At 56.8% G+C, this 17,643-nt stretch overlaps 1 protein-coding gene across 4 annotated transcripts in view; it reads right to left on the bottom strand.

Moving 5' to 3' along the window:
* RBM19 (RNA binding motif protein 19) overlaps positions 1–17,643 on the bottom strand; it is a 97,202-nt gene that overhangs the window by 55,598 nt on the left and 23,961 nt on the right. For all 4 annotated transcript variants that reach the window (XM_059676659.1, XM_059676660.1, XM_059676658.1 and 1 more), the window contains exons 19-21: positions 16,471–16,550; positions 15,102–15,157; positions 12,987–13,103 (exon numbers count right to left, since the gene is read on the bottom strand). In XM_059676659.1, coding sequence (XP_059532642.1) covers positions 12,987–13,103; positions 15,102–15,157; positions 16,471–16,550 — 253 coding nt within the window. The remainder of the gene's footprint in view (positions 1–12,986; positions 13,104–15,101; positions 15,158–16,470; positions 16,551–17,643) is intronic.

Below are 17,643 nucleotides of genomic sequence, written 5' to 3'. Positions count from 1 at the left end.
ACTTCTTGTCCTGGATTCCCCACCTGGCCCCATAATGACTTTTCTCGACCAAGTTTCCTGGCGGCTCGGGCTGCAGAAGGAAGTGACAGGACGGGAGACGGTACAGTTGCCATGACATCGCTGCCGCGTGACTCAGCCTCAGAGCTCTGGCTCCCTTGGAATACTTTAACGATCTGTCGTGGGGAGGCAGGAAGGAGGACAAGTGCCATGTGGCTCGATGTCCCCACCTCCCAAAATACTCTCGTTCCGTAGCCAGGGCAGCCCGCAGCTGCAGCGAGGGAAGGGAGAGGACACTCTGTACGGGACCCAGGTGGGAATGCCTTCCCGATCTGCCTTGGGGGGGGGGGGGGGGGGGACAAGCGAATCAGAGAAACCGGAGGGATGTCTACTCCAAGCGTCCTCCTCCGGCCGCCAGCTACATTCCTTCCATAACCAGAGGCTGGAGCGTCTCCCTTTAAAGCGACCGCTTGTCAAAGCCTGTGACTGGCTCCCTCCCTCCTTCAGGGCGGAGGATGAAGCTGAGGGCAGGACAGGGTGGCCAGTAGCCTCCTCTGCAGTCTGGACGGTGGGTGTGGACAAGAAAGGGAGCGCTGTTCCGCCCCCTGACCTCTGGTGCCTTCAGAGGCGGCTTCTGCAGGCTGGGGAGGACCCTTCGTTCTGCGAACACCCTCGCTTCCCTGGACCACCAACTCGTGGGTGTCTCGTTAGGAGGCTCCATAGCTCTGCTGGGTGGAAGCAAGGACAGGAAGGTGCACACACCTTCCTCTCCTGGGTGCGTGTCCAGGGACCACACGTCACTGACTGTGCACCTGGATAGCACCCTAGGTTGCAGGTTCGATCCCCGGTTGGGGCGCATACAAGAGGCAACCAATGGACGTTTCTCTCTCTCTCCCTTCTTCTCTCTAAAATCAATGGCTAAAGGGTATTTTTTAAGAAGAGGAAGAAGAAGAAAAAGGTAAAGATAAAAATTATGAACAACAAAGTAACAACAAATACATACGTATCAACAAGTGAATCTAAAAATCAAGTGAATAAAAAATCTGACCAAAAGAATGAACTGGTGAATAGAATAGAATCAGGTAGAATCAGGGGCATAGAAAGGGAGTGGACTGACAATTCTCGGGGGGAAGGGGGTGTGGGGGGTGCGGGAAGAGACTGGACAAAAATCGTGCACCTATGGATGAGGACATGGGGGGGGGGTAAGGGCAGGAGGTGGGGTGGGAACCGGGTGGAGGGGAGCTATGGGGAAAAAACGAACAACTATAATAATCTGAACAATAAAGATTTTTTAAAAAATAAAGTCAATGGAAGTATATCCTGGGTGAGGATTAAAAAAGAAAAAAGAGCCACAAAAAAACCAGACGAGGTGGGAGGACGGGTACCATTTGCTCCCACTTAGCAGATGAGGAAACTGAGGCTCTGTGAGGACCAAAGATGAACAGAGTGGCTAAGACTGTGGCCCGACAGGAGGGGTTTTAACCCCGTCTTCCCTGCTTCTGGGCTGCAGGCAGGGGATGCCGCCTCTCTAACCTCACTGCCCCTCCTGCCTCTCACACGCACGTGAAAACAGCGGCCTCCTGCGACTGCATGGAGGCTAAACATGGACAGAGCGGGTGAGAACTCAGCCTGGCACTGAGCACATGGTCACCACGAAAAGCAAACGAACGGCAGTGGTTCGCCAGGGGCCCTGCCCCCCCCCCCCCCCCAGGGCCTCTGGGAAGCTGTGGGGCTGTTTCTGGTTGTCACAGTGATGGGAGTGCTGGGTGGCCACGCACAGCCGCCATGCCTGCAGCACTCCTCCTGGGGGACACTCGCAGCCCCGGCTCCTCTGCACAGGCCCTGCCCTGCAGTCTAGCCCAGGGCGTCTCACCTGGGCACTGCCGACACCTGGGTGGGCTTCCTCGTCCTCGACTGTCCTGTGCCCTGGAGGGTGCTTGGCAGCAGCCCAGCTCCCACCCACCAGGTACCAGTAGCTCCCCCCACATTGTGACAACCCTACACGACACGACCTCAGACACGACCCAATGTCCCCTGATGGGCACAAGCTGAACATGAAAAGAACCGATCTGTTTTCAGCTCTCCGGTCCCAGCGGGCAAGGGAGATCCGTGGGGATGCAGTGAGCGCGCACCTGTAACACCCCGTCAGCCCGCGTCTCGTCTGATGGCAGCAGCCGACACCCAAAGTGAGAGAAGTGGAAGTCCGCATGGGTGTTGGGGTAGCAAACAGGAATGACATGTGGTCTCCCCTGTCCGACACGCAAAGCTGACATTCTCCTGCAGTCCCATGTCTGAGACTACCCTCACGGACCCTCAATTTAAGGTAGAAGCACGCTTCCCGACCACGAAACATCTGCTTTCTGGTGCCGCTAACATTTTTTTTATACTTAATAAAGAAAGAAAGAAAAGAAGGGAATGAATTTTAAACTGCTGGGTGAAAGGCAGTGAATACTAAGCATTATTTATCCCAGGCCTTCATGCCCACGCCCGGGAGGACACACGCGGAACGATGTATACTGTGGAGAGAAGACTCCTCGAGGCAGAGGGAACACGTGCGCTCCCTGCTCTCCAGCTGAGCGGAGGGAGCCGCCTGCACCGAGCCAAGCGCCTGGGCTCCGCTCTCCATCGGCTGCCCTTTCCGGGCTGGCAGCTGGGGGCCGGGAGCAGTAACCTCGCTAATTCAGTAAATGAACTCTGACAAGACTAAATGGCTGTTTGAATGGATCCTCTCTCATCCCCCCTCCCCTCGCTGCCCCAAACCTCAATTAAAATAAATAAAACACGAGACACTATCCGAGTCTCTCACGGCCAGTTCTCCAGCAGGCGTCAGAAAAATGCTAACGACGCGGAGGCTGCGGTGAGCCCGGCCGGCTTTGGGCCTGGAGTGGCCGGGGTCACCCTGCCTTTACTCTTCCTCCCTGGGCTCCCCGCCCAGGCCTCCTGCTCCCGTTTCGGGCAGGGCTGGGTAGGCTTGGGTATCACTCAGCTGCCATAGGTGTCTTCAGCCAATCGGAGGCGATGGCAGCCGCTTGCACCTTGCTGACAGCTGCTGTCAAAATACTCTCACAACCGGCGGCTCGATAATAACTCGAAAATGAGATACAAATGAGGGACTCTTCGTGAGTGGGACCGGCCACATTCTCCCCGCCCCTGGCTCCCGAGCGTGGCGGGCAATGCGTGGGGATGCTGGAGATAAGCTCAGGCCACCGTGGAGAGATCAGCTAAAAAAAAACCCACAAAAAACCCAACCAAACCAGCTAGATGTGGAAGGCTGTCCTTATCCCCTCGGCTCCCAGGGGTCCCGCAGGGCCGCGGAGCGGGTCCGGAACCCTCCCCGGGAGGATGCAGCACACTCGGGGCTGCACTGGATGTGCGGACGGAACCTGAGGGGGAATAACCCGTGGGGAGTTTTCTGTCCATCAATCAGGCAGCTCCCTCCCAGGCCACACCACGTGGGCTGGCCCCCCTCCCGCAGTCCACAGCAGGCCGCTGGGCTGTTTTTCTGTTTTTATTCATCAAGCCGACTCTTTCCCTAGAACGTGGGCTGCTTCTCCCTGGGGACGGGGAGGCCAGCACACACGGCGTGTTCAGAAAAGCACAAACCAGCCCCAGGGAGGGCGAACCGCGTGGTCAGCACTTCCCGGCTCCCAGGACGGAGGGGCTCTGGGCGGGGAGAGGCGGCGGATCTGAACTCCCCTGCACTTGCCTGGGTTGGGCCTTGCTGGGCCTCTCTCGCCGGTCAAGGCAGGGTCTGGGCTGTCCACGTGGGCAGGGCTGTTAACATTCACTTACTCGAGGCTTCAGAACGTCTGGAAAATTCCACATTCACCCAAGAGGTTCAGGGGCCCTCAGAAAACCCGCTGAATTTTTTATTATTTTTTGTTCTTTTGCTGTTCTGGGCTAAGCTTGGCTATATTAAGAGAAGCGGAGGCAAAGGCTCAGGCTGAGGTAAAAAAAAAAAAAAAAAAAAAAAAAGCGCCTTTGCGAACAAGCCATTAAGGATCTTTATTTAAACTCAAGGTAGGCTGAGTCTAATTGTCTAATCCAGGCGCGTGGATTAGAACCTCCTCCACACGCCTCTCTCTCTCTGCCCACGCCTTCCCTCACAGACGCCTCTATTCCTCCGTCCACGCGTCGGGCAAACACGGAGCTTTTCCGGCTCATGTGTGACAATGTGCGACCTGAATAACCCCGTCGGTGCCAGCGGAGGCCACTTTAAATATAAACTCCCTCCCAGGAAGCACCAGCCCCGTCACTTACTCTGAGCTGGGCTTTTACGCGCCACACTCGAAGGACGAGAGGCTCTCGGCACCCCATGAAAAGGTGGGGTGCCAATCCGGGCTTACGTCAAACCTCACCTACAGGGCCCAGGAAAGGAGGCAGAGACTAGAACTCAGGCTCGGGCCGGTGCGGCCTTTAAGCAGCTACGAGACCTCCGGCGAGGCCCTTAGCCTCTCCGACCGCCAGCTCCTCACCCGTGAGATGGCGATATTAGTACCTGCCCGCCTACAAGGCGTGCGAAGAGGAGGGATGCGGGAAAGCCCCTCAAAGCGATCGCTGTCATCTGGTGGGAATGTGAGCGGGTGGCTTTGGCTTTTGTTCAGTTTCCCAAACTCTCTGCAATGGGTTGCTTTTCTCATCGGAAGAAAGACTTTTAAAGGACTAAAGGTCTGACTTGCTAATAACAGAGAAAGATTCCAAAGAGTTTTGTATATGAAAGTTTTGAAATGACATAAAACGCTGGTCAAAACAACACCTCACCAAAGTGGCACTGTCCTATCTTCATTTAATGCAATTGGAGGCTGTTGTTTTTTGTTAATCCTCACTTGAGGATAACATCCCATTGATTTTCAACAAGAGAGAGTGGAAGGGAGAGACACAAGAGAGAGAAACACTGATGTGAGAGGCTGATGTGATCAGTTGGTTGCCTCCGGCATGTGTCCCAACCAGGGCCAGGGATCGAGCCTGCAACCGAGGGGTACTCTTGACCGGAATTGGACCGGGACCCTTCAGTCCATGGGCCGACTCTCTACCCACGCTCAGTATTTTGCTCAAAAACCGGCTAGGATGCAATTCAAGTTTTAGAAGGGTTGGCTTTGGAGTTAAAGAGCATACAATGGACAGAGGGGGCAGAGACGGTGCTAAGAGCCACCAGAAGGCACTCTGCATCGGTGTTACTGACGGAAGAGTATCGAGACAGATTATAGATCTGGACCTGCAGCTGCATCTTCCTAATACCAAAACCCACATTCTGGATCTCGTTCCTGCAAAACAATGCCATCCATCACACTAAACTAACATTCTTAATTTGAATTTCATTGATTTTAAATTTTGTTTGTGTTTAATTTGAAAATGTGTTCTGGTTTTATAGTCCTAAGAGAACCATGAGCGTAAGTTGTCAGTTTGTTCGGAGTTTTACATTTGTACACACTTAAGTCGCATATTAACAACATTTACACGACTGCCGTGGGGGAAGGGCCACGAGACGTTTCCTTTTCTTTAAGAGGCCTCCTTGGACATTACTCGGGTTTGAGAACCATGGGGCACAGCCCCCGACTGTGTGAAATGTTTCACAGACGATCGTGCGCTTGAGCTCCCGCGCCCAGGGCCCTCGGGAGGACCAGAAAGGTCAGGTAACGTTCCTGAGAGCTCACAGCTGACTGGCAGCAGGGCTGGGCGCAGGAGCCCGTCCCTGGGCTCTCAGGGCCGCCCTGCGCATTGCAGGAGCTGTCGGCGTGAGCCACACTAGAGGACAGCTACCCCTGGGCCGGGCCGAAGGCCAAGTCCTTGCCAGCATCACTGACCTTGTCCTGACAGCAAACCAGTGTCACCCTGGCCCTTCTGTAGGGATGGGCTCTGAGTCCGGGATTGTCACCAGGCCGACGATGTAGAAGACCTGCCCTCTATGGACGGGCTTCAGTGGGGTGGAACTGGGGTGCACGGCCCCCTAGGCCAAGGCAGTCCCTTCCCGGAGTTCCCGTTTGCTTCTGTAACCCAGCACCTGCCACGTCCCTGCCTCACTAGAGATGCTTAGTAAATATTTGCTAAACCGACGAGCTCTTTCTTAACTAGAAAGCAGTGTGTGGAGACCTCCGTTTTCCAGGGGAAGCTCTGAGACAGGAGGAAACGGAAGCCTCCCGAGACGTCCCGGGCTCCGGCTGCCGCTCAGCACCCGGGACGCGGAGACAGGAGCACAATCATCAGCCGCAACAATGAGCCGACGGCGCCCTCCCCACAAGCCCAGACAAAGCGCAGGGACCTTGTAGCTGGCAAGGAAGTGAATGGAGAGAGAGGCGGTGTGAAGGCAAGGTGAGCGCAGGCTGCGGTGAGGGCGTGCGACTGCAGGGAATCAGGGCGCCCAGTGCCACCCTGCCTGCCCCCCAAGGACCCGCAAGGCCTCCCCAGGGTGCTCCCTGGGCCTCCGTCACCGGGTCTGGACCGGCCGGTTGTGGAGAGAAAGAAACATCAGGTGCAATGGAAGACCAAGCCTCCGGAATCGCAAAGGAAGGGAGAAAGCCGCAGCCCCACGCTCTCCAGCCCTCAGAGGTGCCTGTGGTTTTTTAGAGGAAAACCCCGTGGCTTCCCGTGGGCCCTGGTTTGGGATGCGCTGCCAGTCGGACAGAATCGGAAAAGCCCTCGCCACCTGCCACGAACACCATGTTCTTAGGCAAACGCCTGTGGCGGCGGTGTACCTACTGCGGACGGTCCGTGGCGGACATCACTCACCAGTTGCCATGCCATTTCCCAGGAGCCCAGGCGGCCTCGCCATCCTCCAGCCCAATTCTAGCCCGCCGTGGCCAGCAAGGTGGCAGCTACTCACCCTGCGTGGCCTCGCCCAACCCCGTCACCGATTCACTCAACAAACGGAAGCTCTGAGAAGTCACGCCACGTCCAAGGTCACACAGGGCAGAGCTGGGTGAGAATTCAGGTCTCCTGACCCCCTCCCCCCCCCCCCCGCCCCGCCCGTGTTCTCTCACTTGGAAAATCACACAGGCTCCTTTCCAAGCCGACAGCCAACTGCTGACGATGAGGACGAGGACGGCACGAGCAGGGAGAACCCGGCTAACCTGACACCTGGTCTGAGCAAGCGCTGCTGCGTCCTGGCCCCGGGGTCAGCGGCAGTAACTTTTTAAAAATAACATTTAAAAAATATTTTATTTTATTGATCTTAGAGAGAGTAAGGGCTGCACAACTGCCCAGAGGCACCATCAACACAGCCTCGATCCCAGGTCAGCGATACAGCGATGCTGGTGCAGCCGCTGACATCCAGGAGCTAGGAGGCGACCCTGAACCAGGTGTTCCCCACAGGAGTGTTCCCAGAACCCACGAACACACGCACCCATGGACAGGCCAGCGGAGAGCCGCGACCCGGGCACCACCACTGCGGCCAGTGGTTGTGAGTGACACATCACAGCGAGGAAGGCGTGGCGTGCGGAGTGGGGCTGAGGCCTCTCTCAGGCTATTCTACCCGAATGTGCCGTCTCCCAGCCGCTGTCCTCTCTGCATCCCAGTCCTCACTGAAGCCATCAGGCTCTCTGCAAATGCATCCCCAAATCGACCCGGCAGCTCCCCCTTTCCCCCCGACACTGGGTCCAGCCGGTCAGCTCTGGCCCAGGTGACCACAAAAACCTCCCGGGGGGCCTCCTCAAACCCATGCTGACCCCTCTGCTCCCCACAAGACCTCTGACAATATAAGTGAGACCCCCCCCCCCCCCCCGCGCCCGCCCTCTGCTCAGAACCTGCAGTTGCTGTGGTTTTATAAAAGCCCAGAGGCCTGACATGCAAAGAGCTGACCAGGCCCAGGCGATCTTGAGGAACAAAGACACTAGACACCACGCGATAACAAAGCCGCGGTAATTAGGACCGCAGGTATTGGCACAGGGTAGACAGATAGACCCGGGGAACGGATCACAGCGTCCAGAGCGGACCCTCACACACAGTCACCTGATTTATGACAAAATCAATACTGCAGAGCAGAGGAAAGAATGGTCTCTGCGATAAATGATGCTGGACCCACTGAATATCCATGTGGGGGAAAATGTCCCTCGATCGCTACCTCACGCCATACACAAAAATCAATTCCAAACAGACTGCATGCCTGAAGGTGAAAGGTCAAAGCTTGCAGAGGAAAACTCGGCAGACTTCCTTCATGAGCCTGGAGGAGGCAAAGGTTTCTTAAACAGGACACAGAAATCCTCACCATGAAGGAAAAAATGACAAACTGACAATATTAAGAGCCTCTATTCTCCAAAGGACACCATTAAGACGACACCATTAAGCTAATGACAAAATGGGAGAGAGAGGGGGACTCCAATCACATAGCCACCAAAGAACTAGGACTCAGAATATTTAAAGAAATAATACAAAAAGTGACTAGAAAGTTAGTAAGAAAAATTGGCAAGGAAAAAAACCAAATGACCCAATTTTTAATAAATGGGCTAAAGACTTGGAACAGGCATTCCACAACACAGTGTGTCCAAACACTCATAAATATATGAAAAGACATCTGATTCCCTTAGCCATCAGGAAAGTGCAAGATAAAAACCACAATATGATGATGTCATTGTTTATCCACCAAAATGGCTAAAAAGAGAAAGAGAGACAATACCAAGTGTTGGCGAGGACGAGGGGCAACCAGAACACCCAAACTGATGGTGGCAGTGCCAGCTGATACAAGTGCCCTGGGAACGAGTCTGGCAGTATCTAGTGAACTGAGCTGTGCACACCCCATGGCCAGCAATGCCCATCCTCCATGGACACCCTACAGAAACCAGGCACACAGTCACCAACACACACACGGGAATGTTCACAGGAACATTTATTCGTGAACTAGCTAAAGAACTGCAAACTGCCCAAATGCTCCCAGCAAAGTGCATATACTTTAGGGCAGTGAAACTACTCTGACACCATAATGATGGTGTCATTATCTATCCGAACCCACAGGATGTACACCCCAAGGGGGAACCATCTGTAACCTGGACGCTGGGTGATTACTGTGTGTCAGTGTAGGTTCACTGTTGTACCCCATGTCCCACTCCGGTGGGGGATGTGGATAATGAGGGAGGGGCTCTGTGGGTGGGGACAAGGGACATGTGAGAACTCTCTGCACCTTCCTCTCTATGTAAACCTAACCTGCTCTGAAAAACAGTCTTAAAACAAGACAAACCTCAGCAGTGGGAGGGGCAGGGACCCCCGATGAGGAAACGGGTCAGAGTGGGGAGTGGCTGGAGGAGGGAGCCAGAGATGGCGCTGGGACCTCACCTCTTGTCCTTAGCGGGGGCCAACGGGCTACAGCCTGGCCTGTAATGTTTGTACGTTTTATAAAAGGGGGAGAAAAAATACCTTAGTTGTGTAACTAAAACTAGAAACAAAACCAAAACCCTTACCTAGGGTGTGCCCATCTCCAAGAGGCCATGTTTAACTTTGTTTGGGGATCAGCACCCTGTCCCCATAAAGGGCCAGAGAGCCAATCATTTATAGGCTTGAGGGTCATTTGGCCTCTGACACTAATACTCAATGCGGCCACTGGTGTGACGCACCACCGACAACACGAAAAGGAGTGACGGGATGGGATGCCCTCTACCCTGGGTCTCTCTGCAGGGGTGCGGGAGGGGCACCTGGGGAAGCCTCGCCCTCCCCACCCCACCCCTCAGAGAACGAGGCTGAGGGTTTCCTCTCCCCCCACACACCCCTTCTGCAAGGCCCTGAGGAGCTGCTCAAGGCTGTTTTCTTTTCTTTTCTTTCTTTTGCAGAGCCTCTTCCCTAAGAAGCCTGGTAAACAGGAAGTAACCCCCTCTGCTCAGGGCAGATGACAGTGCTGGCGGCTCACGGCTTTGGAAAAGTATTGCTGACAAACCAGGAGTTAATCAGGCAATGACCCCACACCTGGGCGAGGGAGGACTCAGCAGGCGAGCTGTCCTCAGCCCTCCCTCCACGGTCATGGTCATGGTCACTGCGAGAGGAAATGAGGAGAAGAGATCAGGGACAGTCATGGTCATGGTCACTGCGAGAGGAAATGAGAAGAGATCAGGGACGGACAGCGCTGTCCACAAAGCCAACACAACAGGTGCACCGGGCACAGGAGATGCAAGCGTGTAATTAAGGCCTCCAGACACCTGTTGTGAGCTCGCCCATTCACACCCCTAGCAGGTGGTTCACACCTCCAAGAAAGAAACTAACAACAAAAAAAGAGGCTCAGATGAAAAGCTCTCCCTCTGCAGCCTGCAGCCACCTGACCAGCCAGCAGCTCCCACTGACATCGCTGACCCTTGGGGACAATTGGGGGAGGGCCTCTAGACTGAGAGTCACCTGGCCATGCTGCTGCAGAGTGGTGTGACCCTGCGCAACTCCTTAGCCTCTCTGTGCCTCACGAGCTCCGTCTTTATCAGGCTTCCATGGAGCCAGGCTCTGCACAGTGGCTGTGTGTGCTCAGCAAACATTTACTGAGCACCGGCTCTGTATCAGGGAGCTGTGGACACAGCAGGGAGGCAGACAGTGTCTGAGATTGTAGTCTGGGGCAGGGGTGAGGTGGACACTAAACCACCACGTGGACAGCACTCCCAGGGCAGCGGTGGGACGGGCTGGCGGACAGTAATGCGGCCTGCAGGAGAACAGGCCAGGCCAGCTACCCTGGCTGGGGTTGGGAGTGAGCCAGGGGGAGGGGAGCTGAAGGCCTCACTTTTAGCAGCTATAACTTGGTGCTCTGGGAGACGACGGTGCCCTCTCTAGACCTGGGAGACAGGAGGGGGCCGAGCCCAGGCTCTGAGTCAGACACTGACATTCAACTCCGGGCTCAGCTGAGTGGTCTCAGCAGGATGCTTCGTGTCCCGGTCTCCATTCCCTTCGGGGTGCAGAAGAGGCAACAGCATCCGCCCCCATTTTTTGCAGGCTGCTGTGCAGCTAAAGGGGAAGACACTGCCTGGGAAGGAGCGCAGCCAGGCGCCCACAGCAGTGAGAGCTCCGTAAGACGGAGCTGGATCTTGATTACACCTGGTAGGGCAAGTCTACAAAATGTGCCTGGCAAAATGGATCAGACTGGTTCCCCCAAACCCTGTTGGCCACGGGCTTTGTCTGAAATCGGTCTCTGGTTTCCTGGACAAGCTGGTCTCTCCGAGAAGGCTCACAGCGACCCCTGCTGGCCGCCCCTCGGAACAGCCTCAAACTCCTAGCTCACAGACACAACAAAGCAAGGTGAGCCCTGGCAGAGGCCTTCCCGTCTCCAGGGGTTGATGCAAATCCCAACAGAACAATGGCCGGGAGAAGGCACCACATGTAATTATGCTCAGTGGACACTAATTCCCTGTCTTCTCAAAATAAATTATAAAACACAAGACCAAACAAAGTGCTGTTCCCTTGCCGTGTGGTCTTTTGTTCCCTGGATAAGTGTCATCCTAAATAGACTGCGAACCAAGTGAAACTGTCATTTCAGCGGGATACTATTTCCTGATCCACACGCGCCTTTTCCGTTTGGAGCTGGCAGGCCTTCAACTGGATTCTTTTTAAAGAGTGGAGGCATGTGAAACCAAGCGGACACCATAGGCTAGGGCCCGCACGCACTGTAGCGACGCCCTCGCGCACACTCCTCTCCACTGCTATCCAGGTTGTAGGAAAACATCCCCCAGAGTGAGACCCCATCTCACCAGGCTGCCCGCACACAGGGGACCTGGCCCACAGCGAAGGCCCTGCTACTCAGAACCCAGTGGGGCCGGTGTCTTTGCTTCAACCCCAGCCAACCACGCCTGCAGGAACCCACGCCTGCAGAACCCACGCCTGCGGGAATCGTGCGCCAGCATGCGACTTAGCACGGCGGGGAGGACGGAGATTTTTAAAGCAGATCCTCTAACCAGCTTCCCTTTCTTTAAACCACCGAGTGAGAGCAAAGGGGTAGATTTCACACCAGGAAACTTCGCTCTAGTCTCTGGAACACAGAACTTAACTTTGCATCCACCGCTGACCTTGTAAAATGCTAACTGGCAATTCTAATACACCCAGCTCTTCATGCTGGCACTAGACACACACAGGCTTCACGGCCGAGGCCTGGTATGCAGAATCCTTCATTATTCTCCCATGTAGGTTTCCAGAACTCTCTTAGGTCCCATTCAAGCCTGGACGAGCTGCCTGGCTAGGGCTAATGTCACCTGCCCTTCCATTCTGAGGGCCAGAAAGCCTCTCTCTGGGCCGCCCAGCACACACCTGGGCAGGCCTGGGCTTAAACATTCCCCCCTTATTCCCTCTCATAGCATCCGGGACTTGGTGCTGGGGGGCAGCTAACCAACCTGAGAAAGCGGACAGTGTGAGGTACGAGCACAGGGCTGCAGCCCAGTGGCCCCTGCACTGTATCCCGTCCACACAGACTCTGTCCTGCACGGTGTTTGATTTTAGAAAGCGAACGACTTGCCAACATATTCCCCTAAAAATTCGGGTTGCCAGTTTCTCTTTCCAAACATGGTTAGAACTGGCTGATCAAACCTGCATGTCTGCACATCACCGAGCCAGTCCCCGCCCGGCCTGCTCCTGCAGGTCCCCTTGCCTGCCGGGCCTGAGAGGTCTCTGCTGGTGGCATTACTTATGTAGGGGATGCACCTTCATTTTAAAAGGTGCTCTCCACACACAGCCATGCAGCCCAGGGGTCCCCACCCTGGCTGGACTTTCCAAGGGAATCCAACGCTGGGGGTTGGGCTTGACAGAGGCAAGCTTGTAAGTCGCCAGGTGATTCGAAGGGGCTGCCAAGGTGAGGAACCACTGGCTTAAACCAAAGGAGGGCCCTGAGCAGTAGAAATGTCAGCAAGACCAAGGGGAGAGCTGATGGGGGAGAAGACTGCCCTTTCGACTCCTTTCTGCCCCATGCTCTGGAGAGCAGAGCTGGGACTCAGGGAGATAAATCACAGGCAGCCACAGACGACCTTCAGAGACCGCCTCCCCAAAGCTCCGGCAGGTTCCCACACATGCCGTCCCCCGGACCGAAGCGGGACCGAGCCGGCGCTACTCACCTGAAGAGCTCGCGGATCTCCCGGCTGTGGGCCTGGAAGGGGATGTTCCGCACCAGGATCTTGGAGGTGGTCTGCTTTCTGGGAACTTGCTTCTTCCGAGCGGATGTCAGGGCTGGCCTGGAGGGGGGGAGGGGCCGGTCACTTGGGGGTCGGTAGCTGCTGCCTTACACTGACTTGACCACCCTCCCCCCAAACCAAGGCTGGTCTTGCGTTCAGGCGAGGGAGTTAGGGAGTGAGTGTGCACGAGGCTGCGGGCACAGGGCAGGAGGCAGCCTCCCCGGGGAATATAGACCATAATCATCTTCCCTGGTCGACACATCCCACCCTTGGGGGTCTCCTGTCCTTCATCCAAGAGACTTAGAGGCCACTGGGACTGAAGACAGGAGCCCTGGTGAGGAGAGGCCTATCTCTCCCCAAACCCAGTCTCCTCTGTCTCGTTCCAGACGCAGGAAGACCCCAGCTGGTCCAAAGGTCTTGATGGCGAGCTTTCCTCACTCACCAAGAGCACATCCAGCTTCTGCTCAGGGAGCTGGACCAGGGGGGAGGGAGAAACTCCGCCAACACAGCCCTGCCTTTCCTGCCCCTGCTCCCGGGGACCTCCCGCTCCACGGAAGGGTCAAGGTTCGCTGCGAGTTAACATCCCGGCGCAAACGCCAACTCGGCCGCTTGGGATCTGTGTGGCTGGGGCAAGTCACTTGGCCCCTAAGGCCTCAGTTTCCTTAACCATAGAGGGTCTAGTAATGGTGCCAACCTCAAAATGCCTGAGGACTTAACCAGAGAGGTCATGTCAAACACTGTGCAGCGCCCACGTGTGATAAACATCCCTCTGATGACTGTTGCTATGGCCACTTCCTGTAAGTCCGCCCCATGCCACCTCCACAGAGGCCCTCCCTACCATCTCTGCTGAAACAGGAACCCCAGCTTCACTTCTCTTCCTGGGGCCTATCACTGTCTCACAGCCAAGGACATTCAACCACGTTTCTATTCACTGTCTGTGTCTAGGGCTGTGCTGCCAACAGCCCGACGCCCTAGGAACAGGGACTGAAGAAAGGTCGCCAGATCTCCACCCCTGGCCGAGTTCTCGTGTGCCCCGCACGTGTTAGACGCTCCGCACAACCTCCGGCCATTGCGTTGCAATTCCAGGCGCAGTCACCCCCAAGGTCACACGGCCCTGGACTGGAACCCACAGCTGTGGGGCTCAGGAGCCTGGACCCCGCACTCACACCGCAGCTCGGGAACCCATTGGTCTCCGAGGGCTCCTGTGCCGAGCCTTCTCGCTAAGGGTGCTCTGCGTGGTGCAGACCGGGATGGGAGCGCCCAGGCGGCCTGGGCTGGGGTGTCAGGCAGCATCAGCAGATGAAGAGGGAGGAGACAGCAGGTGAGCTCACTGAGAGCAGTTTGCTCCAGGACCACACGAGGACCGAGTGGCTGAAAAGTACCAAGTAAGTATCTGAGACCGGCCCTAGGGCCGTTAGATGTGGTCGCTTCATCGCCTGAGGCCGGTGGGTGGCAATGACAATGGTGACAATGGCGTACACTGCGCACGCGTTCTGTACTGGGCGCCGTGCGAAGCCCCTCACGTATACTAGGCCATTTAGACCTACGGACAGTGGATATGTCGGGGCAAAACTGAAGCTCCAAAAAGCTCACTGCTTCAGGAAGCTGGGCCCTGGGCATGGGTCTGCTGCTGGTCACCACCTCTAACACCGACTGAATCGCCGGTTAACGGAGGCCGTGTGGGCACTGTTGTCTGGCTCCATAATAAAAAGCCCCATGAAGGGATGCGTCTAGGTTTCACACTTCTGGTTCGGCCCACGTGGCAGTCAGTGGCACGCCTTCCCTGGTTTACGGCCCGGCCAAGGTCGTGGGATGTGCTTGTTTCTCCTGCCTGCGCCCCTGCCTTCCGCTGCGTGTATTCAGCATTTACCCAAGGACTGGCCGGCCCCTGTCCGTCAGGGAAACGGTGACAGAGCTGGCAAGCGTGCCACCACCTTAACTAGGAAGGATCAGGGAGAGGCTGTAAGGGCCGTGAGACGCCCCTCGGGGCACCAGCAGCGGCACCGAAAGGATGGACCCGGATGGCAGGGAAGGGCAGGGAAGGCCCCGGGGACTCACTTAGTGGCTCGTTCCGAGATCCTCACTTCCAGCTTGTGGTCGTCCACGACGTGACCCTACGAGGTAAGACGACACGCTTGTCTCTCTTCCTCTTAGAAACACCCGCCCGCCCCCGACCCTGCCCCAGGCCTGGCTTCAGCTGAGCGAGGGGACAGGAAGCTTCAGGGAGGAATGACCGGTCCCGGGAGGAGGGACCAGCTGGAGCCCAGGACAGAGCAGGGCTTTTCCCGGAAACGCCCGCGCTGAGCCGGCAGCAGCTGGTGGTCAGAGACCTGGCGCTCCAATGTCCTCTCGAGCTGCGAGGGACCTGGGCCATTCTGCCAGGCGAGGGCACAGGATTTTCCACGGCTGCAAGTGTTTTCAGCCCAGCGAGCCCCTTCGGCCTGGCTGGCGGAGTTCAGTCTGGTTTGTATGCGCTTCCAAAAAAGGTCTAAGCCCAGCGGAGCTGCATCTAAGCAAGGCTCTGGGTCGGTCCCTCGAGGCAACACTGGCATATTAGGAAAATCACCCTCAAAAATCCCTTAAATCGCCCATAAGACACAGCACGCACGGCTCCGTGCGAACGACTCTCTGCACAATCTGCACATGTGCATGCACCGCGAGGACAGAGGACGCTGTGCCCAGCAGAGCCCGCAGATCCGGGTTCACATGGGCGGGACGGAGGGCCGCGGAGCACGCAGAGCTGACTGCCAGTGCCGCTCAGAAAACAGCGCGAACAAAACACCACGGACCCCGGTCGCCGGGCCCACCTTCCTCTGAGGCCAAGGAGCGGGCGGGGGTGCAGGGTTTATTCTGGGTCATGCCTGCCCCTTCACTGACCGCTTGGCCCCCGTGGGTACCTGTGTGTGCGAGCCCTGCGGGAGAGCCTTTCAAACGAAAGGCGGAGGGAGGCCCCCAGGCCATCACGTCCCCATCTTCCTACCCAAACCCAACTCAGCCCTCCCTGCAGCTGCCTTGAGTCAAGGGGAAGGTCAAGTTCTAGTAGAACTGACCACGTGCCCAGTTATGACCCGCAAGGCCCTTCCCGTGACCAGGGAGCTCTGGACTGTTCCTACCAATGAGCGAAGCTGCCCGGGGCGGTGACCCTGCAGGCGCCCTTCCACTGTGCCCGGCCCACGCGCGCCTCTGGGAGAGGAAGGAGAGCTGGGTGGTGAGCACACCCGGGCCCTTGATAAGGAGCGGTGGATGGGTGAGTGAATGCACCACAGTGACTACAGGCCCTGAGGCTCTTGGCTGCTCTTGGGCCACAGTCCCCTGGAGAACTGGAGACAGCGTGGCTGGACCCGCGCTCCCACTCAGCATGTAGGGCTGACGGGACCCCATCCCCCCGCCTGCCTGTGACTCGGCCCTCCCCCGAGAAACCCTTTACCTGGAGCTGCTTGAGCGCCTTCTGGGCCTGCTCCGGCTTCCTGTACTCCACGAAGCCGAACCCCATGGACAGCAGCGCCCCTGGAAGAGAGAGGCGGGAATCACGCTGCGTGGCTGGTGGGGAGGAACACGAAGAGGGAGCGCAAGGCCAAGTGCAAGGCCCCTGGCCCTCGGCTTCGTATCCTCTTCCTCACACCCCCCTTCATTCCCCCAATGTTTCAGCTCCTGGCTCGCCACTCATTACCAGTCATCTCGTAGAGTCAGCCAGGGAAGCGACACAGCCACCACCCGAGGCAGGCTGCCTATGAATTAACAGAGGACTGGCGTGATAATTAGCTTCGTAATAGAATTCCGCCTTTGGGAGGGAGAGGGAACTGTCCCAACCATGGCAGTGACCAGCAGCAAAACCTCTCCCTGGCAGTCCCCTGCCCTCCTGTACGTAATGCTGAGGTGGACGTGGGCGTGACAGTCCCACACGCCCAAGGCCCACTCTTAACTGTACTTCTGACCATCGGGCATGAAGCTGGGAGAGGGAGGGAGGCGGCCTCAGGCCGTCAGGACGGGGAGCTCGAACTGTATGAGCTCTGGCTTCCCGACCTCGGATGCATAGCACTGGGCGGGGTGTAGAGGACACACACACAACATAAGACCTCTAATTGCATCTTGCCCTTTCGACACAAAATGTGATGCGTGCCTCCCCCAGCATTTCACACACATTTCCTGAGCCTATTCTGTTTCCCCCCAAGGTGAACTCCAGGACTGGCTGGGGTCTGACGGAGGCCTCTGTCTTTGGGAACCAGCCTGTCTCTCCCGTCTCCCGCCATTGCCTTTGCCTTGCGCACTCCCGCCGGCGCGTGGCTGCTCCCACCTCCAGCCTCTGTCCCCTGCCTGCTGCCTGCTGCTTCCACCTCCCAGCCTCGGGCTGCCCCCCCGGCCCCCTCCCACTGTGCTGCAGCCACCAGCTCATGTGTCCCTCAGGACACAGCTATAGGCGGACTTGTGGCATCCCTGCAAATGCCACCAAACTGAAGGGAGGGGGACTGCATGGCTGTGGAAACAAGGGGTGTTTACAGGACACACAAAACAAGATCTCTAAGAGCATCTTACAGGAGGCCAGGGCTGGAGAGGAGACACAGCAGAGGCCGAGCAACTCGGGACAACACCCAAGGCCGAA

The sequence above is a fragment of the Myotis daubentonii genome, chromosome 19 (assembly GCF_963259705.1).
Source record: "Myotis daubentonii chromosome 19, mMyoDau2.1, whole genome shotgun sequence".
Classification (NCBI taxonomy): domain Eukaryota; kingdom Metazoa; phylum Chordata; class Mammalia; order Chiroptera; family Vespertilionidae; genus Myotis; species Myotis daubentonii.
Note: the sequence above shows the minus strand (reverse complement) of the source record. Positions and strands in the feature narration are given on the sequence as shown.